This window comes from Eublepharis macularius, chromosome 5 (assembly GCF_028583425.1).
Source record: "Eublepharis macularius isolate TG4126 chromosome 5, MPM_Emac_v1.0, whole genome shotgun sequence".
NCBI classification, from domain to species: Eukaryota; Metazoa; Chordata; class Lepidosauria; order Squamata; family Eublepharidae; genus Eublepharis; species Eublepharis macularius.
In genome coordinates, this window is record NC_072794.1 from 104812833 (window position 1) to 104838850 (window position 26018).

At 46.1% G+C, this 26018-nt stretch overlaps 1 protein-coding gene across 1 annotated transcript; it reads left to right on the forward strand.

Moving 5' to 3' along the window:
• The first annotated feature begins 425 nt into the window (after positions 1 to 425).
• Positions 426 to 25714, forward strand: LOC129330383 (armadillo repeat-containing protein 12-like). Its single transcript, XM_054980412.1, has 7 exons — positions 426 to 564; positions 3306 to 3383; positions 4469 to 4626; positions 14751 to 14885; positions 18037 to 18210; positions 23235 to 23306; positions 24699 to 25714. Exons 1-7 carry the CDS (start codon positions 426 to 428, stop codon positions 25359 to 25361), a joined length of 1419 nt encoding a protein of 472 aa, XP_054836387.1. The 3' UTR covers positions 25362 to 25714.
• Positions 25715 to 26018: the final 304 nt, after the last annotated feature.

Below are 26018 nucleotides of genomic sequence, written 5' to 3' on the forward strand. Positions count from 1 at the left end.
AATAACTTCCTTTTCTTTTTTTCCCTTTTTTTTTTTGAATGACTTCCTTCTGAAATGCTCTTCTTACATGGTCTTGCTACCTAAATATTTCCAGGTAATTTTTAATGATAGAAAAAAGAGATGCACATATACAGGTGAACCCAAGAAGGACTTACGCACACAGATGTGCCCTCAGACCCTTTGTTGCCTTACAGAGTAAGAAAAGGGCTGTGAGAAATGGTTTGTCAAGATCTCAGGATGTTCATACCAGACATGGAAGTGGAGAGAGGCCTCAGAAACTTAATGCATGTTCTGTTGATGATGTGGCACAGTTGTAATGATGGACTCCAGTGACATCACAAACTGTGCAGTGAGCAGCTCCCAGGGGATGGGGAGTGGCCTCTGGCCAGAGCTCAGTCAGGGTCCCTGGAAGGTCGAGTGAAGAGATGAAGTACTATGACCTGATAACTACAAAAAATGTTGTAACTGCAGCTACTGGAGCTGGAGCCATCTATTTGTTGTCCAAGACTTTCCTAGCAGCACTCAAAAGTTCTTCCTTCAAGTCAGAGCCAAGAGATTTGGCCAGTGAGTCATGTGGGGTATATGGAAATGATGAATAATTCTCACCACAGTTTGTGGTTTTTGTTCCAAAGGGGTCATGGCCATGTAGTACGTCATTTGATGTAAATGTCTGGCAACCGTTCATATATTTGTCTCATCCTGGGCTACTCATTATAGTTGTGTAATTAGTGACACATTTTTCCCTTTCTGTAATCATTATCCATCTTTTGTCTAGACTCCTGTGAACTCTTTTTTTGTTAACCTCTCCTCTGTTATAATCATCTTTTCCTCCCATTGTTATGGACCCAGAAGAGTATGAATAGCTGATACATCTGTTAGAATTGGGGAGGGGGGTTCACTGTGTAAAAGAACTTACAGAAGAGCTCTCTGAGATATAGGAAGATGGTCTGCATAGTCCCAAACACCAAGAGGGGTGGGAGTTAAAATGTTTAAGGCCAGTCTTGCTATCAGCACAAGTCTGTTTTACTCCTGGAGCACTTTAATCCTTCAACAATTTTCTGGTCAGCAATAATGTTAATGCTAGCATCTGGTAAATTTAATCTCAGAACAATTGTTTAAGATATCCCACATAGGAGGGATACCATTTGATGGGACTGGCCGAGCAGCATTTAGCTCTCTATGTTAGCAACTTGAAAGCCTGTGCCATCTCCCCCCCCCCCCACGTGCTTGTCCCATTCCCTCACTTTTTGGCACTGCAGATGTAATGAAATATGCAGCATGATCCATGAAATCTGCATGGGGAGGGGGGAGACACATCCTGCCCATTTCATACCTATAGCGAGGACTAAATTCTGCCAGCACAGCAGTTATGAAGATGGCCTGATCCAACATGGCTTTGCTTATGTTGCTTATGTTGCTTAATGTATATTATCATAAATATTTTGTAACTAGGAATTTTAAAAGGTTTAAAATCAAGATATCAATTTCAGGAAAGAAACTGATTTTATAATGTTATTGGGAACTCAGAAAATAAAGGTTTGTATTCTGGAATATGTGTTCCTCTTGACAATTGAATTAATTATATGAAGGAATGGGCTAAGGATTGGGATATTTGTTTAGGCCAGGAGGACTGAAGATACTTATGGAGAATGGATATTAAAATTTCACCAAGTGTATGAGTAACTGAAAATCATTATAAAATATTAGTTGTAGTGGTATAATATCCCTTGGGAATGGAAGATGTATCCTGAATTGGATAGTAAATATTGGAGAAAGGGTTTAATAAAAAAAACTGTTCTTATGTATTTGAACAGAGACTCCTGAGTTCAAGGGATTTGGGGAAGGTGTTTGGGTATTATTAAATAGACAAACAGTGTTGTGATACCTTTTTACTCAGTTATAGTGTAGATGGGTTATCTGAAGAGATCATGCAAGTTTCAAAACCCACAAACGTATTTGGGAGATTCCCTAGTTATGCAGAAAAGATATTTCAAATTAACCATAAGAAAATGTGAACGATGAACTGATGAGGACTGTGCATGTAATTTGAGTCTGATCAAATATTTGAGAGTTTATAGAATCCTGGCGGGGAGAAGAGGGAGGATTTCAAATGGAAATCAAGTGTAGTCAAGTCACAACTGCCGCAGCAATGGGCTTTCAAAGCAAGTGAGAAGCAGGGGTGGTTTGCCAGTGCCTTCCTCTGCAGAGTCATCCTTGGTGATCCCCCATTCAAGTACTGACTCTGCTTAGCTTCTGAGATCTGACGAGATCGGACTAACCAAGCTGCCTTCCCTCCCAAACTCCCTTCAGTTTCTCATATTATTCTGAATGGTATACCCCAAGTTTGTTTATCCTCTCATAGCAGACTTCATAGTTGAATGCCCATCTGTAGGGCCATGAAATGGGCTACTAACTTAGAAAGTCAGCGTTTCTGTATGCTTGGGAGATTCCCTAGCTATACAGAAAATATTGTTATAAATTAAAAAGAAGACCCTACTTGGCAAAATAGACCTTGATGTGGACTGAGTAAATGTTGAGAGTAATTGAATATAAGAAATTTTTAAAAAGGAAAACAGAAGGGATGTAGCCTATTGAAATCTTTGAGAGAGATTTGTGTAGGAGGTGGATTTCTCAACTATTTGTTTTATAAGCGTTTTCCCAGATTATGGGATCTAAATCACAAACTGAGATGATATTTTACTTATTGTGTATGTGTTATCTGCTGTCAATTTGCTTCTGACTAATGGTGGCCCGATGAATGAAAGACTTCCAAAACATGCTCTCATTAACAGCCTTGCTCAGATCTTGCAAACTGGAGCATGTAGCTACCCTTACTGAGTTCAGTCATCTCATGTTGGGTCTTCCTCTTTTCCTACTGCCTTCCATTTTCCCTAGCATTCTTGTTGTTTCCAGTGAATCTTGTCTTCTCATGATGTAACTGAAGTACAATAGTCTCCGTTTCATCATTTAAGCTTCTAGGAAGAATTACTGGCATCTACCAAATTGTTAATTGTAAAACTAGTTATTAAAAGTGCTACCTTTGAGGTTCAAATGGTTCTCCAGTACACACTTAGCTTACAATTATTAAATTAACGTGTACGTTTCTGGATAAATAGAATAACTGCCATCCTAAACCGATCTACTCAAAATAATACTCAGGTCTTCCCAATCTCAGGTCTTTAAGATTTTTGAATAGTGTCTTTGAATAATGAAAGATTTGTCTTGGAGCCCATAGAGCCTTTCTGCTGATGGACAGATTTCTGTTAGTGGAACATGACTTTCTCAACTCCTGTCTCTCACTTCAGCTCAAAATGCCTTCCTCACCATGTTGTACCTGGGAAGAGTATCTCAGGAGCATTTTAAGCAGCAATGGGAGGTAGGAGGTAAGAAAGTCATGTTCCACTAACAGAAATCCATCAGTGAAAAGGGAAATACTCCGTAGGATCCAACCATATAAGTTAAATGTATTGTTGAAGGCTTTCACGGCTGGAGAACGATGGTTGTTGTGGGTTTTCCGGGCTGTATTGCCGTGGTCTTGGCATTGTAGTTCCTGACGTTTCGCCAGCAGCTGTGGCTGGCATCTTCAGAGGTGTAGCACCAAAAGACAGAGATCTCTCAGTGTCACAGTGTCACGGCCGGAGAACGATGGTTGTTGTGGGTTTTCCGGGCTGTATTGCCATGGTCTTGTCATTGTAGTTCCTGACGTTTCGCCAGCAGCTGTGGCTGGCATCCTCAGAGGTGTAGCACCAAAAGACAGAGATCTCGATCTCTGTCTTTTGGTGCTACACCTCTGAAGATGCCAGCCACAGCTGCTGGCGAAACGTCAGGAACTACAGTGCCAAGACCACGGCAATACAGCCCGGAAAACCCACAACAACCATCATATAGGTTAACTTTATAAATGTTATAATACTTTAGAGATCTATAGGATCCAATTAATATTCATTTAAGGACCTTATTAATTGATTATTAAGCATATATTATATTTATATGGGTTTTATGTTTGTTGGAAAAAATTTAAAAATTGGAGGGAATTAGTAATAGTGAAAATAGTGAAAATAAGGTCTACAGAGAGATTTATCCTAGGCCTTAATTTTTTTCTCTACTAAATTCTTGCTTGAACGTTTTCTATTTTGTTTACCTATAACTTAGATAATAGAATTTGTTATTGCCAATTTAGAATCTTTTATTAATCAGTTAAATTTTTGTATGCTACTTGGGAGCCATATAATTGAAAAACTGTCATATAAATGTATATAATTCATTAATGATGAATGCATAGATTTACATTGTTACATAGAATGATACATAAAATATAATACAATAAACCATTCCTGCAAAGAAACTTCCCATTGTTTCCATTGCACTGAACCAGAAGTGTGGGAAATTCCAGGACACAATGTCCATAAGCAATGGTTGATTTCTTCTTGATGGGGCAAGTACTTCATTGCTGGATTATGGTTTCCAGGATTTTCTGTCGAGTATCGCCCGACTCCATGTGCAAGAGCGACCATTCCTGGAGAGCTCAGAAGGACCCTACAGTCTCTCAGACAAAACCTAGATGGCTCCTCCAAGAAGGCAGCACTTCACACCATCACCCAGTGCGTCTTTCTAAAGGAATCAGAGGTGAAAGTCCAAAGTTACTGGGCCTAAAATGCAGCATGGAAGAGCAAGCCAGAAGTAACTAAGGAGAGGCCTGTAGCTCAGTTTTATTTATTTGTTTGTTTGTTTGTTTGTTTATACTCAATTTATATTCCGCCCTCCCCACATCAGCAGGTTCAGGGCGGATTACAGCCAGAATTTAAAATCACATTTCACAATTTATACAATTTAAAACCATAAAACATTTAAATACCCTAGATTAAAATACATTGGATTTAGGTCTGAGGCGCCTCTTCTTCTTGACCTTATTAGACCAGGGATCTGTGAGACTCGCAGTACCATCCTAAACAGATTAAGTCTGTTGAAGTCAATAGGTACAGAAGGGGCTAGCTCTGCTTAGAATGGCACTGTCAGTCTCCAAGATCTTCAGCTTGTTATGGGTAAAGGTATGTGTGGGTGTGAGCAAAGGAAAGCAAATGTTTTATTGGAATGTCTTTAAAGTGAACTAAGAAAAATAAAGCAGCCTTTTCAGCAGGAATGAAAAGGTATCTCTACAAGATAGAGGTTGCAAGGCTGAGAACCTATAGCTGCACTGTCTCTTCAGAGAGAATCAAAGGGCATTTAGAACAGGAGCGAGAGTGATTTGTCAAGCTTACTTTGCTGCGTTATTGTGGCGAGTATATTTGTCAAATAAGGTAGGACCACTTCAAGGTATTTTGTCATCTCAAAGAAGGTATCCACACTGCCTCCTCTGTGGTGCTATCCTGCCTTGACCTGCAGGGGCTTGACTCAAAGCTGGACTGTGGCAGCACAAGGCCAGGAGCAATGCCTGGCACCTTCCTGACAGCTGATGGTCAGGAGCGACCCAAATTCCTGGAGGGCATCAGTGCCCACTTCATTGTGCCATCCTAAGAAGTTTGGGTGGCTTGACAGAAGAACCAGCCCTGCAGTAGGCTTTGTTAGTACAGAAACCTGCATCTAGGCTGCGTGGTCTTGGCATTTGGAGAGGTCCCATCTCTAATGTTAGATCAGTACTATATCTTCTGGTGTAGCCGCAGAAGTGCAAGTGAAGCTTTCCTGTTACTGACTCCAGTACTTTTCACACTTGGACTTTAAAGCATTTCTGTATCTGTTCTGCGTCCCATGTTTGCAGGGGTTGCACACTTGCAAGCTAATCATGGGACGCAGTGCTGCTCTTTGTCCACATTATCCCCAATTTTCCCCCCTATGGACATACCACGATTTTATTTTTAAGCTGCTGCCAACTCGCGGCTAGCCCAATTAATGCACCTTCCCCCACGGCCCTCCCAGTCTGAGCGGGGGAGTGGAAGTGCACCTGCCTGCCACCCCCCCAGCAGGGTGGAGTGTGGGGGCTGACACTGTGGAGGGGAGCCATGGCCCAGCTGGGGCAAGCATGCACCTGCCCTGCGCCGCCCCCTGCCCCCCCCATGGATGAGGTGAGAGGCTGGCATGTTGTTGTTGGGAGAGTGTGGGCTGCAGCCTGACATGGCCCGTGGGCTCCCGCCTCCCAGGCCATGGTTGCTAGCCTGCCAAGGCCCCCCATTACTACACATTTTCAAAGTTTTTTTTAAAAAAAATGATGATGTGCCTTGAAAGCCTGAAACTGAACGGAGGCTTCCAAGCAGGTCTAAAAGGAATCACAAAATGCCAAATTGAAACTGCCGTGGACAGGATGAAAAGAGCAGGTGCAAAGCCAAAGCCATTGCGATCACCGCGACTGCTCAGAAATAGCGCTTTAAACTGTGTGAAAGAGGCCTATGAAAGGACAAAGAGCCCCATGTACCTGTGGAACTTAATCATAACCAGCATTGGGAGCTCTATAAATGGGCTGTGGAAGTCTGGATTGTGGTACTGTCACAAAGTTAGGGTGCCTGACAAAAAGTCTCAGAACCACAATATGAGGAGCTCATGCCACTTACCACATTTTCCTAAAGGGAATGGCCCCATGGAGTTATTTGACCCATTTTGGAGCTCCATGTGCATGAAACTTGGATCTGACTAGTTAAAAGAAGTAGTTTTGTCCTATGTGTTAAATTCAAATATCCACTGTAACCCTCTACTAGGTTTTTTTGAAAAAAAAGAAAAGCCATTTTGAAAATAATTGAGAGTGGATAAATGGTGGGTGAGGGACACTTTATCCTTTCACTGCCCATTAGTACTTCCTTAATCCAAATTATTGCTCCCTCAGTGGCTATACACACACACACACCTGGACTGAATCCACACTTCCCTACCTTCCGCTTTTCATACGCAATAATTGCGCTGGATTCTATCCCGCAATGTCCCAGTCTGTGTTCACATCCCCTCTTTTACTGAACCAGCATTGCACTATACTCCGTTCACATCCCTGGGAGAAATGCGTGATATGGGGTGGGTTTAGATCTGCCGTCGCCGATGATGACATCACGTAGCCTTTTTAAAAAAATTTAATGCTAGATTTTTGCTGTATCAATTTTCTGCTCAGTTGCAATGGTGGGGCCACACCCTCATTGATGCCTGCGATTGGTTAATGTTACTGCTCAACTATAATTATAGGATAGCGATTTTTTGCTATACCGATAATTTTAATATATATATTTTTTAAAAACCCGGAAAGAGTCAACCTTTGCAGGCACAGTCCACTTATCAGAAATTACCTCAGTTCTCCTTCAGCAGTGAAACATTATTTACTGTAAAAAAAATGGCACCCACCCCCATGCCTCCACAGACTTTTTACAATGCCACTTCCTAAACCACTTGTGGGTGATCTTCATGAACGGGACTGCACAATAGTGCTAGGAAGGCCCCCCTTTTTTAAAAAAATAAACAGATCGGGAGTGCGGGCATGCCTCGGACAGAGTTGGGACCATAAGAATTGCTTGGCAAAGAGGGACAGTGTTCCAGAAAGGCAAGAAACAAGGAAGTGGGGGTGATTAAGAGGGGGTGGTCTCTTTGGGAACCTCTTTTATTTATTCACATCCATGGTGAGAACTGCGCAAGAGAAGCATTTGAAAGCATGACAACCTCGTCTGAGGCACAGCACAACAGATACAATAGAATGGCGGGATTTAGATAAGAGTATATGAACAGCCCTCTGAGAAGTGCATAAATGGCGGGAAAATAGCGGCAAACTTGAGCCGTGTGGATTCGGCCCTGTATTCAAATGCATGTTTGTCTCCTAATAGTTGTTTCCTATCAAAGTGATGGAAGTTACAAATTTCACAGTAGAACAGCACCCCCTCCCCCCATTTATGTTTGTAATGTAAGAAGTCATCAAGAGTTCTGTGCTAGACAGTGGGGCTGGTAAAGACTTTGATTCTGCATGGCACAGTAAATACTTATGAACTGGCATTTACAATTTTCAGCCACAACATTTAGAATCTAGTTGTGAAATCTAATTGTCAGCTGGTGTTAACACTAGTGCAACATTTTGTCCATCAGCATATCCCTGCTTAGATAGTTGTGTAGTTTAACATCTCAGAACCTGCAAGCAAAGGTCACAAACTGTTATTTGTGCAATAAATATATGAAATACTGTAATAGTTCAGATAGTTTATATTCCCACAAGATTCCCACTTGATGATCTATTTGATGATCCTGTAAGATGGAGATGTTCCACCAGGCATATGATTGAGGCCAGCATGAAATCCTCACTGAGCATCCCACCAGCCTCCCACTAAGTGTGGGGTTATACAGTGTCCACCGGCCAGCTGCCCAACATATGGGTACAGCACGGGGCTATGTAGTGCCCATTCGTTAGCTGACCCACGTATGGATTGCAGTACATTATATTATTGCAGTACATGATGCGCTTCCGTCCCCCTGTATGCTGATGGGCAGGAATCTGGAATAGACCCCACCTTGGGACAGTTATTATCTGTTTGTTGATTTTATGATGAACTGTTGTTCATCTTCGTTCTTCTGTGCCTCCACACATGGGGACTGCGCAGGCGCAGGCCAGCCGCCGGAGAATTTTCTAGAGCTTCCATGGCTCCGAAGGGGCCGTTCGTCGCGCGCCTCAGCGACCGTTTTCCCGCCTAAACGGTCACGTGATCCTCCAGCGACCAACGGCCCCTTCCCTCAGTTCTCTTCTTGCCGCCGCTTGGAGAGAACGTGAGCTTCGTTGCTCTGTGCTTTTGTGCTTCGTGCTTTATTCTGACTGATTGCTTGGCTTTTGACTTCGGACTTCGTGACCTCGACTATTCTTCGGATCTCGTTTGGACTTTGTTGTGGACTCGGTAATTTGACTCGGACTGTTTTTGACCTTCCTTTCGCGTGCCCCTGAAGATGGCCTCAAAGGCTCTCTTCAAGCATTGCCTCCAATGCCACACTAAAATGGCCAAGACCGATGGCCATGAACTGTGCCTGTTCTGTTTGGGGGAGACCCATAATGTAACGGCCTGTAAGATTTGCCAGGGCTTCACCAGCAAGGCCCGACAGGAGCGCAAGGCCCGTCTTAACTCCTCCCTGTGGCAGAAGGTCATGTCCGGAGGCGCCCCGTTGCCCTCCTCCAAGGCCGGCCCTAGCCCCTCTGCCGAACGGCATTCCAGAGCTGGCTCAGTGGCCTCCGCGAGGTCGGGGTCGAAACCGCGTCCCCCGAGTGCCTCGGCGTCGAGAGCGGCCTCTCCAGCGCAGGGACCGGTGCGGCCGCCCCGTAGCGCATCTTCCACCAGGTCGGATCCGAGACCGACATCGGAACCGAGGATCCGTCTACCGAGTCCCCGATCGGAACCGACGACCGGGTCGATTCCGGTAAAACCTAAGAGATCGAGGCCGAGGTCCCCTTCGAAGGCGAGGAGCGCGTCGGTTCCGAGGTCTTCTTCGGAACCGGCGAAGAAGAAGAAGAAGACCAAACATCACCGGTCGCCGCATCCCGCTCCCCAGGAAGAGGTCATCGTGCTTCCTCACACGCCTTCCCCTCATCTGGATTCCCCGGAGCCAGAAGACATCTCCGTGCCGGTGCCGGATCCGGTGGCCTTCGAGACGGTGCCCGCAGAATTCTCTTCGGGACCGGAGCCGAGCCCGCGCCGTCGGATCCGAACATCGCCTGCTCTTCGGTCGCCGAGGCTGGAACCGAGCCCGTCTCCTCGTCGGAGCCGTCCTTCTCCTGCCCGTCCATCTTCACCAGCTGCCGGTCGTGAGCGACGTCGGTCTGGGGACAGTGTCCGATCGGCCCGGTCCACTGCGTCCCGACATCGACAGGCCTCCTACCTCCCCTCGCCATACCATTGCCAGTGGGAAGGGGCACCTGCGGGTTTCTCCGTGTCGGAACCGAGGCCTTCGACATCGAGGTCGACGTGGGCTCCCCCTCCGCACCAGGTTCCGGAATCCCAGCTCGGTTCCGATGAGGAGGATGTGGAGAGCTTTGGCGGCTACCAGTCGGAGTCCTGGTCCGAACCATCGCCAGCTGAGGAGCTGGTACCATCTGCGGACTCGCCATTCGAGGACCTCCGCATCTACGCCGACCAGATGGCAAGGATGGCTAAGGCTCTCGAGATGGACATCTCCTCGGCAGTTCCCCAGACCAAGGACAAGCTCCTCAAACGCATTTACGGAGACAACCCGGCATACGTTGGCTTCCCCATGCTCGAGGGTCTTGAGGAAATCGTGGAGAAGGTATGGCAGGTGCCCTGCGATCAACCTCCAACATCCAAGAGGATTGAGCAGCTCTACAAGATCAAGCAGGGTACCTGGCCGGCGCTGGTGAAACACCCTCCACCTTCCTCCTTGGTCACAGAGGAGTTCAACCCCAGGCGATCGGGTCACTCCTCGGTACCTGCCGATAAGGAGGGCAAGAAACTGGATGCCATGGGCAGGCGCCAGTACATTGTTTCTTCCCTGGGTCTGAGGATTGCCAACTATCAGACCATCATGGCAGGGTACCAGCTGTACCTCTGGGAGAAGTTGGCATCCTATACACGAGACCTCCCTCCTGAGCAGAAGGCTGTGGTGTCCCTGCTGCAGACAGAGGCTGTGAGGCTGTCTAAGCAGCAGATGAACGCTGGAAGCCACGCTGCTGACACTGCTGCTAGAGGGATGGCTTCGGCGGTGGTCCTCAGGCGCCACTCCTGGTTGCGGTCTACGGCCCTGTCCCAAGAGGTGCGTTCCAGAGTGGAGAGCATGCCATTTGAGGGGGACTCGCTCTTTTCCAAAGCGACCGACGAGACCCTGAAGAAAAAGAAGGAGGACCGGCAGACGGCGCGGTCTTTGGGTCTGGCTCCAGCGGACAAGCCCTCCTCCAGGTCACGGTACGCTCCCCGATCTGGCCCTTACCATTACCAGGGCAGATACCATCAACAGCGGCCGGGCTACCAGCAGTATCCTGCCTACCAACAGCGGCCCTACCCTCCCGCACAACAGCAGAGGAGGCGTCGGCCCTTCAAGCCTCGTCCGGCACAACAACCGGCCCAGCAGAAGGATCAGCAGGGCACCGGGAGGCAGTACTGACGGGTCACGCCAGCCGTATCCCCGAACTTTTCGGACAGACTTAGTCCACTCCTCTCTGAGTGGGAGTCAATAACATCTGACTCATGGGTCTTAACTATTGTTGAACTGGGATACGGGCTGGAGTTCGTTGAGCTGCCTAGATGCAGTTCACCCCTGACAGCTGTCAATAACACTATGGCCGAGCTGGATGCGGAGATCGTGTCGCTCTTGGCCAAGGGTGCTGTGGAAGAATTGCCCTATGAGGACTCTGTAAAGGGATTCTTCTCTAGGTTCTTCCTGGTCCCTAAGAAGGATGGGGGCTTACGTCCCATCTTAGATCTGAGGGGCCTTAATGCCTTCCTCAAGGTGACCAAATTCAAAATGGTAACGTTGGCGGCTGTGATCGCCTTGCTAAAACAGGGGGATTGGTTTGCGGTTCTTGACTTAAAAGACGCATACTTTCACGTGGGCATACGGAAGGAGCACAGGAAGTACCTGAGCTTTGTTTACCGGCAACGGGTTTTCCGGTATAAGGTGCTCCCCTTTGGCCTGTCCACTGCCCCACGAGTGTTCACTAAATGTGTGGCCCCTGTGGTTTCCTTCCTACGGGAAGAAGGCTGTACCATCTTTCCGTACCTCGATGACTGGCTCATCGTGGCTGAATCAGAGTCTAGGCTGGTGCAGGACATTGGCTTGGTACTTAGCACTTGCCAACGCCTGGGGCTCCTGGTGAACTTGGAGAAATCCAAACTGGTGCCCAACTGCAAGGTGTCCTACATTGGTGCACTGTTAGACTCTGTGGAGGGTAAGGCCCTGCTCCCCTTGGAGAGGGCTCGGTCCCTAAGGGGTCTAGTGTCCATGTTTAAAAGGAACCGGTTCCAGTCTGTGCGCACTATCCAGTGCTTACTAGGGCATATGGCAGCGGCCACCTCTGTGGTGCCTTTCGCTAGGCTGCGTATGCGCCCTCTACAGAACTGGTTTGTGCGGAGGTATGATGCTCTACTGCACCCTCCGTCCCTCAAATTCTCTATCCCGAGGGTCATCCTCTCCTCCTTGGACTGGTGGCTGTCTGATGACAACTTGTTTAGAGGGACCCCTTTCGGGTATCAACACCATGACATCACGGTTACCACTGATGCCTCTCTGTTGGGATGGGGGGCTTACTGTGGTGATGTGTCGGTGCAAGATGTCTGGTCTGACAGGGAAAAGACCCTCCATATCAATGTGCTTGAACTAAGGGCCATTCGTTTCGCACTTGTGTCTCTTACAGCACTGCTGAGAAATCGTCAGGTCTTGGTGCAGACGGACAACACGACTGCCATGTACTACGTGAATCAGCAGGGGGGCACAGTGTCCATGGCCCTGTGCCGGGAAGCCACACTCACTTGGCAGTGGGCTATCAAGAACGGCGTGTCGCTCCGTGCTATACACGTGGCTGGGTCGGACAATGCCCGGGCAGATGCCCTCAGCAGGGTCCCTTTACTGGAACACGAGTGGGAACTGAACGTAGAGTGCGTTGGGCCGATCTTCCAGATGTGGGGTCATCCAGTGATAGATGTGTTCGCCACTGCGGCGACCACCAAGGCCCACACGTTCTGTTCCAGGGCAGGGAGCGACCCCCTCTCTATTGGGGATGCCTTCCAGTTTACGTGGACGCAGGGCTTGCACTACATGTTTCCTCCGTTCCCCTTGATTCCCAGGGTCTTGTGCAAGATAGAGGAGGACGGGACGGACTGCATCCTAGTGGCCCCCTTCTGGCCACGGCAGGTTTGGTTCCCGAAGCTCCTGCGGATGTCCCAACGGACGTATGTGAGTCTGCCCTCTCGGCAAGACCTTCTCCTAAACGGGAGCCTGGTCCACCACGATCCAAGGAAGCTGCATCTAACGGCTTGGCGGATCGTTCCTCCCCGATAGGCTTTACTGACGAGGTACAGAGGGTCCTCCTGAATGCTCGTCGGCCATCCACTAGGCGCGCTTATGCGGCCAAGTGGCGCAGGTTTGAGCTCTGGGCACTTGCCAGAGGAGTGGTGCCTGACAACAGTCCCTTGGGGGTGGTGTTCGAGTATTTGTGCCACTTGCGTGGCCTGGGCTTGAAGGCTTCCTCCCTCAAGGTCCACCTGGCAGCGATATCAGCTGCTCACACCCGAGTTGAGGGTGCTACGGTGTTTTCTCACCCACAATCCCGCCAGTTCCTTAAGGGCATGTACAATCTTTACCCACCTGTGTCAGCGCCAGTGCCTCAGTGGTCGCTGTCCTTGGTGCTCTCACGTCTCATGTTGCCTCCATTTGAACCGATGGCTACATGCCCCTTGGATATGCTATCCTACAAGGTAGCATTCTTGGTGGCCGTCACATCGGCCAGAAGGGTCAGTGAGCTGTCTGCACTGAGGTCTGACCCTCCCTTTCTTGTGTTTCATCCCAACAAGGTGGTCCTGCGTCCCTGCCTTGGGTTCCTGCCCAAGGTGGTGTCCGCCTTCCACCTCTCGCAGGATATCTCACTGCCTGCTTTCTTTCCTCAACCCTCCTCTAAGGGGGAAAAGGCCCTCCATACCCTAGACTTGAAGAGGGCCCTAGCCTATTACCTGGATAGGACGAAGGGATTCCGCTCCAGTCCTCACCTGTTTGTATGTTTTGGGGCCAAGGACAAGGGTAACAGGGCTTCCTCACAGACCCTGTCTAGGTGGATTGTGACGGCCATTAGCAAGGCCTATTCCCTAGCAGGGGTGGCTTGCCCGCTTCATGTCAGAGCCCACTCCACGCGGTCCCAAGCATCCTCTTCGGCACTCCTCAGGGGGGTGCCCCTGGTTAACATTTGTAAAGCAGCCACATGGTCCTCTGCAGACACCTTTGTCAGGCATTACGCCATTGATGTCAATGCGGAGCAGGATGTATCTGTGGCCAAGGCTGTCTTACACTCCCTTTTTTCCTGAGGGAGTTTTGGTTTGACTTCCTTGACGTACCTGTTGGGTACCCTTGAGTGAAAGTGTGTATATATGTACCTGGGGGTGTGTATATATGTAAATATTGAGTATTTATGTGTCCTTACACAGTATTTTTACATAGATGTATATATGCATATCTATTTATTGTTGATCTTGTTTGCTTAATAAAATTGTGTTGGACTTCACCCCCGCCTTCCTTATTGTGTGAAGCTTGGTACACTCCCATGTGTGGAGGCACAGAAGAACGAAGATGAAAACAGGGTTAACATACCTGTAACTTATGTTCATCGAGTTCTTCTGTGCTGACACACAACCCTCCCTCCTACCCCGCTGTGAACTCCAATGCACAATACTGTGATGGCTGTAACGGATATTGGTGTTTTTAAGGTGTTACGGCTGAGGTGTGTTGGTCAAGCGGCGGCAAGGGAGAACTGAGGGAAGGGGCCGTTGGTCGCTGGAGGATCACGTGACCGTTTAGGCGGGAAAACGGTCGCTGAGGCGCGCGACGAACGGCCCCTTCGGAGCCATGGAAGCTCTAGAAAATTCTCCGGCGGCTGGCCTGCGCCTGCGCAGTCCCCATGTGTGTCAGCACAGAAGAACTCGATGAACATAAGTTACAGGTATGTTAACCCTGTTTTTTATGAATTGTTTTAAATATTTGTATTATATTTTTATAACTGCTGTACCTCGCTCTGAGCCTGCTTGTGGGAAGGGTGGGTTAGAAATGTAAAATAATAATAATAATAATAATAATAATAATAATAATTTATTGCTTTTCAGGCAAGTACCTGTACGTATGATGATATAAACTTAGTGGCATCATTCCTGGATGATGCAGATAACACCATCAAAGCTGAGGCATTAAACGCTCTCAAAGCCTTCACAAGTGTCTGGAAGTTAAAAATCAAAATCCAGGTAACTCCTTACAGAAGTGGTGTTTTGCTATCCTGCTCCTCCTCCTCAACAACAAAATCTACATCATGATTATCATATCTAATTTTTAACAAGGCCAACTCTATGGATATTTAAATCCAGAAATTGGACAGATCTTTCTACAAAGATGAAAAAGTCCCTGGTTTGCAGAAACATCTGAAACAAAATAAAAACACTGGGGGGTTAAAACACCCTCAAATAATAGAAACAGTACCTATAACTTTAAGAAACAAATGCCCTCTTAGTGACTGTTGTAGGGGATAGTAGGCAATCACAACAGTATTGCCAGCTTTCAAGACTTGGTTTCTGTCAGTAAAAGGAGGGGGTGAGGGCAGGGCCTTTTACAGGGCTGTTTTAGACTCTGAGGGAGGATTCATTAGGTCCAGGCCTGGCAGCAGCCACTGAGTGGCATGATGCCATGTGTCTTTGATTCACCCAGCTCTGGCTGCTCATTACTGTTCAACAGCAGCCACCTCAACAAAAGCCAGTGTGGTATTAGAGTGGTTAGAGTTTTAAACAAGGATCTGGGAGACTAAGATTCAAATCCCCACTCTGCTGTGGAAGCTCACTGACTGACCTTGGGCCAGTCATACATTCTCAGTCTAACCTACCTCACAGGGTTGTTGTGAGAAGAAAATGGAGGAGAGGAGAATATTGCAATCTACTTTAAGTCCCCATTGTGGAGAAAGATGGTGGTCTCAGCATAGAGAAAGGCAGGGTATAAATGAATCATAAATACAACTGAAGGTGGGGAGTCATATAATAGGTAGACTGGTTGGTGGTGGGAAGGACAGAAGGAAGTAGGGAAAGGTAAAGATATTGGGGTTACCAGGAGGACAAAATAAAATAGTTTGAAGAGAGGGATACAGAGGAGTTCTTGCAAGTACTCGTGGGTTCCCCTCTTGTTGCACCTAATTCTCAACAGGATCCCAGTTGTAGATCTTTAAATCTAGTGGTTGGGAGCATGTAAAAAGAAAGATTTTTTGTTGAAGGCTTTCACAGCCGGAGAATGTTTGTTGTTGTAGATTTTCCAGGCTGTATGGCCGTGGTCTTGACATTGTAGTACAATGCCAAGACCACGGCCATACAGCCCAGAAAATCTACAACAACTAAAGGAGATTTTTCGACAGATCTGGGAGATCCCCCAGAACTTTAAAAATGGTGGGACTTTTAAATCTCCACAAACAGAGAAATGTTTAAGATTATACAGAAAACATTAAGGGTTTGAAAGAGGTGCAGTGGTAGGCTGGTAAGCAGATGGTGCAGTGGGCAGGCAGCCAGCCAGGCAAAGTAGGGGGAAGAGGCAGGTGAGCAAAAGAGGAAGTAGGGCAACAAGGCACCACTGCCTCCAGGATTTCGCTTCCCCCATACATTTCTTACACTCACCTGCAGCAGCTCTGCTGGTGGGGGGAGCAGGACCCCAAGCCACAGCTGCTGCTGTTGGGTGAGCCAGGCCAGCAGAGGCAGTGGCACTACAGCTGGAGGGAGCGGGAGCCACCTCCTCCTCCCTGCTTCTGCTGCCAGCTGCATGAGCCAGGCAGGCAGAAGCAGTGGCACTGCTGAGAGGCTGGCGAGCCAGTGAATTGGTGGTCTGGTAAGTGAGTGGGATCAGCCTGGCAAGTGGGCAAGAAGAGGTGAAAGGATATGATCTCTCTCCCCCCCCCCCCAATATAGAGCTGATGGGCCCCATGGCAATAACAAAAGTAACAAAACCAGGCCACTTCACAGATAAGGCAATGGTTCCTACCTACTTGGGGGACCTCCTGGAAAAGCAGGAAAATACTACTGTGTAAATAATCAAAACAAAAAGGGAAATTCAAATGGCCATCTGTGTGGCTGCTTTTTAGGGTCGTAAAGCACATAGGCTGACCCCATCACTGATTTTCTGTGTAGTTTGGCCCAAGGGATGTTGCCATTTGTCAAGTCAGCCAAGAACTTTTCCATGAGCACACAGAGTAGAAAGACCCCGTTCCCTGACTCCAAGGAGAAATTAATAGCTAGCTATGTTTCTCATTCTGTTGGAATCTCCCCTGGGCTGTGTGTCCCGTCTCAGGCTTTTTGAGCATAAGGATTTGTGTTAAGATCCTCCTTTTTAAGCAAGAATGTGTATTGGCTCACTAAGATTGTTTATCCTTGCTCTTCTTAACTTTTAACTATTTTTTAAAGTCGGAGCTTTAACGGCTCAGTGCTGATTTATGGAAGTTCTGTCTGATGTGGTTTTATCTACATCTGTTTCATTCTTTACTGTTTTATCAACAGTTTTATATTCATTTTAGGGATCTGCTGAGGTTTTTTCATATTCTTTAAATATAAATTGTTTTATAATTTTTGTAAGCCTTCTTGGTAGATTTTTTTCCTAAGGGGTGTAAAATACAACTTTGTTAGATAAAATAATTCATCACAGCTCACAATGTCCTGTGAACAGGACACCATTGACAAAGATCTTGCAAACATAAAAGGACATAACCTATGCCAAGGAAATCTAAATAATTTGCTAAGAGTATTTGGGAGGACAGTGTGAGCATTTTGGTTTCCTTTGCAAAATTTATTGTGGATACAATGATTAGTTCCTTGCAGAGTTTGCAATATTTTGCCAAAGGTAATGGTAGCAGAAGATGATGAAGGAAGAGGGTTATAGGTGTGTAGGAGGTCAATACTAAGTAGGGCATCAACACTAGCTAATATGTGAAGAAACAGAAAACAACCATGAATATAAAATCTCCCTTTAACTACATGTACATATACAACTTTCTGAAACTATGAAGGCTGCAAGCTTGGTGAAGTTCTCATGTCAGAATCTGGTTCTGCAACGTTCACACGTGCATGAAACTTATTAGGAAATGGTTAATCTTACATGAGAAGTTCAGGGGCTCACCAATTTCTGCAAGCCACACCTCCAATCTGGGAGTCCTGTCTGTTAAGCTTAAATATATAGGATGGGCTATGTTTACTCAGCAGTGAAAGAAAATTGTCCCTGATTTCTGTACATGCACTGATGTGCTTTCTAATTGCTTCATAGGATTCATATTAGAGAGATGACCTCAAGAACAGATTTTGCAGCCGATTTCTGGTTTTGATTATATCCCACTGCCACTTTCATGAACCTAAGAAGTTGCTCTGTTTTCTTATGCAGGACTATGTCCCCAAGATCACTGAGCTGGTAGTCAGCAACTGGGATGGCAATCTGCAGGTTGCTGGGCTGACGCTGGTGAATGGGTTGCAGATAGCAGATGAAACTCTCACACAGCTGAGGAGGCTGTTGCCAAACTTCATGGATATTCTGCTAATGGCAGACACTTTGGCTAAGGTACAAACATGTCTGGGCTCCTCCTTCTCTTCCTTCTTCGATTCCAACAATGCCTGTGCAGGGCAGAAGTGCAGCTTCATGCTACCGTTTCATCCAGAAGATGTGCACGCTTACACACATGCAATTTGTTTATTTATGTTATTTATGTAATTTATAGTCTGCCTTTCTCACTGAGATTCAAGGTGGATTACACAGCATGAGTCAATATTATCAATGACTGGTCCAACAAACAAAGTAGGGGGTAGAGTGTAAAAATTTGAATAGAAGCATAGAACCAAATACAGATCTGAAACATTGCAGAAACAAAACATAAGTAATTTAACATGAACTCTCAGGAACTCTGAGTGATGTAGGAACTCTTAGTAGGAGCTTATCTACACCAGCAGATAGTGCCTGTTAGTATAGACTGCAGGTCCTGCCCCTTTACCAAGACATCTGTCTGATGCATTTCTTACAGAATAGAGCTATTCCCAGTGTTAAAGGCCCTCCTGAATAATTCAGTTTTGCTTAGTTTACAAAAAACCAAGAGAGTAGGAGCTTTCCTGACCTCTCCAGGCAAGCCATTCCATAAGGTAGGGGCCACCACGGAGAATGTGAAGGTACAGGCAGCTGTAGATTTTGCCCAAGTGCTCAGAGAGGTATCTGCAGAAGGCCCTGTTCAAATGAGTGACGCTGCCATGGTGGAACATAGGGAGAGAGGTGATCCTGCAGATATGAACAGTGACGGTCATGAAGGGCTTTTTATGTGATAGCCAAAACCTTGAGTTGAGCCCAGTAACCAATGGTTAGCCAATGGAGTGACTGTAGAATGGGAGTAATATGCGCGTTTCACCTGGCTCCTAAAAATAAGCTGCAGCATTTTGAACCAGTTGGGATCTCTGAGCTGACTTTGAGAGGAGACCTATGTAGAATGCATTACAATAGTCTAATCTTGATCTTTTTGTGGTATGAATCCAAGTGGCTAGATCAGCTGAGTCAAGGTAGGGGGCCATCTTCCAGGCTACTGAGTTGGGAGAAGGCCTTTTTGTAGCTGCATTTACTTGCTTCTCTAGCAGCAGTGCTGGTTCTAGACTCATAACACAGTCTGTAAGGATCAACTGAACCCCATCAAAACTGGGAAGCACAATGTAATGAGTCAGCCAGGGCTCAGCAATAACCAGGACTCCTCAAGAGAAGAGGAGCCCCGTATATCCAGCCCTGAGTTAACAGAAGCAGACCAGCAGGAAAATGAGTTGCAGGCTTGTCAGGATTCACAACCAACAGCTAGTGCAGAGCCACCAAGACATTCTAGCCCTGATTCAGCAGGTGAAACTCAGTTGGCCGTTCCCAGCCCTGCAGTATCATTTACACCCTTAGAGCACTGCAGGCAGAGAACAGAGCTACAGGTGAGATGACAAAGTGCACCTCTAGGCTGATGCCAGCGGCTCGCTGATGATGTTGATGAGTAATTGCAGGATTCCTTCTGAGCTGCTGGCTGCAAGCATGGCCCTTAAACATGTGGCTATAAAAACAAGCCAAGAGAGGCTCAGGCTACTAAATGTGGATGTAATGTGTATGATAGGTGCTATGGCACTAACACTGCCTTGCCTGGTTTCTGTAACTCTGACCTTTGGACTGAATGACACTGCCTTGCCTGACACTCAGAGCCTGCAAGCCAGTACACACCATGTCCTTCAAGATCTCTGCCTTCCCAACCAGCATCACTTCTGTCTTGTCTGGATTCAGTTTCTATGTGTTTGCATTCAGCTATTTGACCAGAGCTATCGAGCAGTGACTTAGGTCCTCTACTACATCAACAGAGGATTTGGATAGTAAGATATAGAGCTGGGTATCACCAGTGTACTGGTTACGTACAATTCCATAGCTACAAATGATTTCTCTTAAAGGCTTTGAATAGAGGTTGAATAACGTTTATCTGAATAAGGGAGCTCTGACTCTAGAAAGTTTACACTCTGAAAATCTTGTTGGTCTCTAATGAGCCACTGGACTCAAATCCTGCTGTTCTACTGCAGACCAGCATGGCTACTCTCCTAATCTATCCTCATGGGAGACAAGAATTGCTCCCTGTGGTACACTGCAAGATAATTCCCACAATGAAGACAACCCTATGTGTCTGATCCATGAGGAACAATTTAAATTAGTCCAAGGCACATCCCCTGATACCCCCTTCTGCCTCCAAATGCCTCCCCAGGATGGATGTAGATGGATGGATAGATATGAGAAAACAGTGGCATGAATGGTGGCATGCTATTTTATTCTCAGACTGGAAAGGTATCTCTACCTTATGGTATGAACATATGAAGTTGCCTTTTATTAAGTCAGACCACTGGTTTCTCAAACCCAGTGCTAAATGCCTTTCCTGTCTGGCACTGGCTCTTGGTAAAGTCCCTCTGAGCATTCTGTCTGACATTCTATTAACTAGAAATGCCAAGGTCTAAACCTGGAATCACCTTTATGCAAAACAGGTTATGATGCCTCCCCTTTTTTGACTTAAACAACTTAAATGACATTAGATGCATTTTAAAATTCAAAAATAACAAAATATTTTATTTAACATAGAGGGGAAAGATCAGGTGAATTCAGGGGCTGAAAATTTCTGAGAACTCAATATAGATAACTCTGAGGTAAAATCAGTACATACACAGACTTTAGTTCTTAGGTTTCAGACTAATGAGAGTTTCTCAAGCTTGTTACTGAAATCTTTATGTTGAGAGGCTTTTGTTCCAGGGTTTTTCCAATCACTCTAGTACACTTTGAGTATTCTCTTACTCTTTTAGTTTTAAGAAGGTTGGTACTCTCTTTCCAGTACCCAAACTCCTTCTCTTGAAACACCAGTACTCATCTTCAGTTTTTAACTGACTCCTCAGTCAGTTTCTAACCACACCAGACCAGGGGTCTCTTCACTTTTCAGAGCTAACTCCCTGTTTGATTGGGTAGGGAAATTCTCCTGTCACTAGAAGATCTATCTTCTTTCTTTGGCCAGAATCGGAGTCTTCACCTACTTCCTAAACTTCCTTGCCAGCTTTCCCCCAGTTCTCCTGTCTGTGTTAAACTGCTCTCAGTCAGGGCTGAATCTCCAAACTGTCAGTACTCAAGTCCTCTCAGCTAGGGCTGAAATCAGACTCCCTTCTCCCCAACATCCGGTTCAGAAGTCTTTATCTGTTCAGCCCATGCTACCCAATCAGATTCCTGGGAGTAGCCTGTCACTCAAGGCTCTCTGTTTCTGTGAAGAGTTAATACTTCACAGTCCTTCAGCTGTTCATACAGCACTTCTAAGCTTTTAAAAAGTGCAGTCTGTCACATGTGTTTCAGATGTTGAATGAAGGTCCTTTTCCATCTGGTGTCATCTGATCTGCTATGTTTTTCACAGAAAATTTCACAAGGAAGTTCTTGGAGCCCCTCAGTTATACACAATGGAAAAATAATGGTAAAACACAGCCATTGTATTGGCCCCAAACAGGTTCATTTTGTGAGCACATAATGTTCAAACTGAAGCATGTTCTTTAAGTATTTTAAAGCCATGCTGAATAGAAATTTTTAGCAGTAGTTACACATTACTGCTAATATTTGCTCTATACAAAGATGATATTTACATCCTAAAGTAACAACCCACAAACTTCAGCAACAGCATTTCAGGATTGCATTTCTTCATATTTCTACTGGTTTTGTGTTTGTCAGTATATCTTCAAAGAGAATGAGGCTACATATTCTTGCAATATAGGTTCACTTAATCCCCAGCACCTTTCATAACCAGGGTCCTTTTTGTTTCAGGGCTGGATCCCAAGGCCTTCATTTATGCCAATTGCCTTCACTTTGGAACAGCATTTAACAAAAAAATATTTTGGTTATATTACAATGAAATAAATTGCAAGTATATTTCATGTGAATTTCTCCTAACTGGGACAAACTTGAGGTTTCTTTGACTCCCTGGTATTAGATAAGTAGGGTCAATTTTTCAGTCCTTGCTAGGTTAAAACTAAGTATTAGTAGAGCAGCTGCGAGTGGCCTGTTTACTTTGCCTGTTCAGACACTGACAAACCTATCCTGGGCAAGAGTAACTGTGGTCAACAGAGAAGCAGTCACTCTGTCCACAGCAAGGAACCAGGGGCTTCAGCAGCTTGGAACGCTTTGCTTCTAGTCATCTGCTCAGGCCATGACCTTGCTGTACTACAGACAGCATCATTCATGGTCCCTCCCCTTCGCTTTTGCACCATCTACTGGGTAAAACTGGGAATGGTACAATTGTAAGATTGGTCTCTTGGTTTTATTACAGTAGACCAAATTAAAACTTGGAAAATACATTTGTCCCCAAGAACTAGAAACATAAAGCAACTATTTATTTTAAAATAGCAGGAGCAAGTTTTGAATGATAATCTCTTCACTGTACTATCAATGGTCCAGGAAGGATAGCCTGAGAAGCTTTAAAATCCTGTTCAGGTTGGGCCATAGCTCTACAGTAGAGTCTCTGCTTTGCCTGCACGCAGTCCTCTTAAGTTCATCTCCAGTGAACTGATAGGAAGATCTCTGCCTCTCTGGGAGTCGGGTAGCCCCAATGCTCACCAACTGACCGGGGTGTGTGTGTCTTGCCCCTTTAATAGGTTTAATATGCAGACATCTGTGGTTGAACCTTTTCCTGGAGCTAAATAACATCACCTGAAAATTGTTGCAGATCAAACTGATTTTGAAGGGAGAGCTAAGAGGGTCCAGTTTAAAAGTTAGCAAGCCTAGTAATTAAACTGAGAAGGATCTTTGTCAGCTTAGAAACTGCAGCTTCACCTTTTCAACCTGTTCAGAACATCCAAGCTATTGAAGAATGTGTAAGCAGGAACGCTTTCCTCCAGCTGCCTGAAGGGCTGGTTTACTCAATAAATGGCATCACCTTGTTTCCTCTTTTCCTTACTAGTGTTGGGGGGGGGGCATGGGAGGGGGCAACTTGCTGCTAGGAGAAGTTGGGGTTTGTTTTCCCTGCAAAATGCTCCGGTGCCACCTCTGACTATTTCTGAACTGCTCTCATCTGTGTTCAGATCCAGGTTCTCAAGCTTCTTAGAAAAATGGCTCTAAAGGAAGACCTGCTGTTTGACATCATGAATTGCCAGGTAAGGACCACCCTTGTGCCTCTGTAAGAAAGCTTTGTGCTTGGATCAGGAACAAGGAAGGTGTCATTACTATGGGAATTGGCTAAAACAGAAGCATATTCCCTTTCTGTTGCATGGGTCTGCACCTGTATGGTAAACTGGCTCAGCTGACATGTGTAATGAATTCCAGTGGATTGCCAAGCAACCAGAGTTACATCATTACATCATTGAGAGTGAACAGGCAGGGACAGAAATCTGACCCTCTCCTCAAGCTGCTTTCTTCTGTTCATCCACACACTCTGGCAGTTTGGGCTATGCCTTGGAAAGGAACACCTTTCATTTTCCTTTTGGATCCTAGCAACAGCAAATTTCCTACAGGAGCCCAGTGTCCAGTTTCTTTCTTGCAAAGTTGTTGACTTTTCTTGCAGGGACACTTAGCCTTGCAAAGGTTTCCCACCTAGGATTGCCTCTACAGCCACCAGGCTTTCAATAAGCCCCTAGCCCCACAATGAGACACATGAAGCTGCCTTATAGTGAATCAGACCCTTGGTCTATCAAGGTCAGTATTGCCTTCTCAGGCTGCAGTGGCTGTCTAGGGCAGAGGTCTTTCACATCATCTACTGCCAGATTCTTTAACTGGAGATGCCAGGGGTTGAACCTGGGATCTTCTGCATGCCAAGCAGATGCTCTGTCCCCCCATTTACAAGTGCAGTTCCTTGTAAATTCTGTTGTGTGCTCACTATGAACACAAACTTAACTAAAAAACTCGAAGGCTAGAGTTCTATATGGGGTTGGGGGTGAAGTAGAACAAAGCAGAAGAACAACCCTACCCAAAGTCCAGCTCCAGAACTGGCAGTTTATCCAACCACCTGACCACTGGTGGAACTATTTCTATTGCCACAGAAATGATAGGGAGCTGTTGCTTTAGTACTATTGTGCCATTCCAACAACAGGTCAGGCTGGTCAAGACTGGAATAGCAGCCCCTCTTGTTGGTCAAGTACTACCCTTAGTTCCCCTTACCCTACCTATTTTCTTGGTACCTACCACTTTCTGCAGCGTCTTTCATAGAGTTAGTACTGTGAATCTCTAACATATATTAATCTCACTCTTTCTCTAAGGATGTCAGGGCCCTGTACATGTTAATACCTGTTTCAAGTTTTTCCTCACAACATCTCTATAAAGTAAATTAAGCTGGGAGAGTGTGATCAACCCAAAGTTACCCATTGAATTTCATGTGGCAGAGTGAGGGTTTGGAAGCAGGTTTCTCCATTCCCAGTCCGACACTTTAACCACAATGCCATACTAGCTCCCCAGTGTTATGATGCTTTTAATTATGGGCGGGGGGTGGGGGTGGTCATGAGGAAGGAAAAAAAGACTTTGGACTAAAGCCAGTTTTGCTGTCTCTCCCTAAGGTACCTCCTGAATTCTTGAGCCTCTTCCAGCCTTCTCTATCTGGGAACCTGCTTTATGAGATGCTAGTCTTTGTGCAGCAGCTTAATGAGGGTCGCCTGACCCCACAGTACCAGTCGATGCAGTGGCAGTACCACAATCTCTCCCTTCACAACATCGTGTTTGGTGAGAAATCCCGTCTGTCTGACTGCCTGCTTGCTCTCATCATCCACCCAGAGGAAGAGGTGCAAATTCAGGCCTGCAAAGTCATTCTCAGCCTCCCTTTCAACAAGGAGGGCAGCAAGGTCATCAGTACCCTCCCCTTTGGTACCAACATCAGTATGCACCCCAATGACTCTACCAGAAGTAGTCACCCCAGTGAAACTGCACTTGGCAACCTCCCATTTAGTTCCAGTACCATCTCCTCTCATGCCACCACTAACAACGTCACTGTTGATGACCCCAGCCACAGCTTTCACTCCCTTCAAGGCACTGAAGACACTGGCCATAGTTTATATCCCCTTGAGAGCACTGGCCATGACTTCCATGCCGCTGATAGCAGCAGTGTGAGCAGCCACCCTCTTGACAACGCTACTAACAGCGGCCCTGTTCTTGTTGACCCCATGGATAGCTTCCATCCCATTGCAGCTGCTTATTCAGATGAAGACAGTGACAGCAGCATTTAAGGACAAACTACAAAAGAAAAGGAGACAAATAAATGAGTTAGAGAAGAGATGACAGAAACATGTCTGCCTTTTTTCAAGCAACTGCCTTTGTGTGTTTGAATCTAACTATTCATCATTCTAATTTCTGCATAAACTCAGAAGCCCCTGGCTGATGGACTTTAGGAGCCAGTGTCCCTACATCTCTCAGTGGCCTAGTGTGTACTCACTGTTTGCTCTTTAATACTGATTCGTAGCTTAGCTTGACTGCTTCAGTTCTAAGCACGCAGAAAATAAGCTCACCCTAAATGTATATGGTACTTCATGTACCATAATTTCTGAAGGCGTGTCTATGTTGGAATTCATCTGTTCCAGGTTAGACATATTAGTGCTAAATCAGGAAGAGAGGAGAAACTGTCTAAAAAGGAAGGTCTAGAGTGACAACCGAAAAGCCAGTTGGGACATCACAATGTTTTTGAACTGCATAGCCCACATTCCACACATACCTTATGCTGATGGGCAAGTGACCATTGTGGGGCATCTATGTCATTTGGAGATTGTGCAATCCAAAGAAGCGCGAACGCCCGACTTACCGGGCGTGGAGTTTGCTGCCGAGGGGGAAAGGAGGGCGGCGCGGCTGGCTGCCTGCGGGGCCGGCCGGCCCAGCATGCAAGGGGCCGG

What these genes read in the sequence shown, in the direction of transcription:
- LOC129330383 (XM_054980412.1), top strand. Translation starts at nt 426, where the DNA reads ATGAAGTACTATGACCTGATAACTACAAAAAATGTTGTAACTGCAGCT. An exon ending in AGTTAAAAATCAAAATCCAG is followed by an intron (nt 14,886 to 18,036) that starts GTAACTCCTTAC and finishes TTTCTTATGCAG; the next exon opens with GACTATGTCCCCAAGATCAC. An exon ending in TGGCAGACACTTTGGCTAAG is followed by an intron (nt 18,211 to 23,234) that starts GTACAAACATGT and finishes ATCTGTGTTCAG; the next exon opens with ATCCAGGTTCTCAAGCTTCT.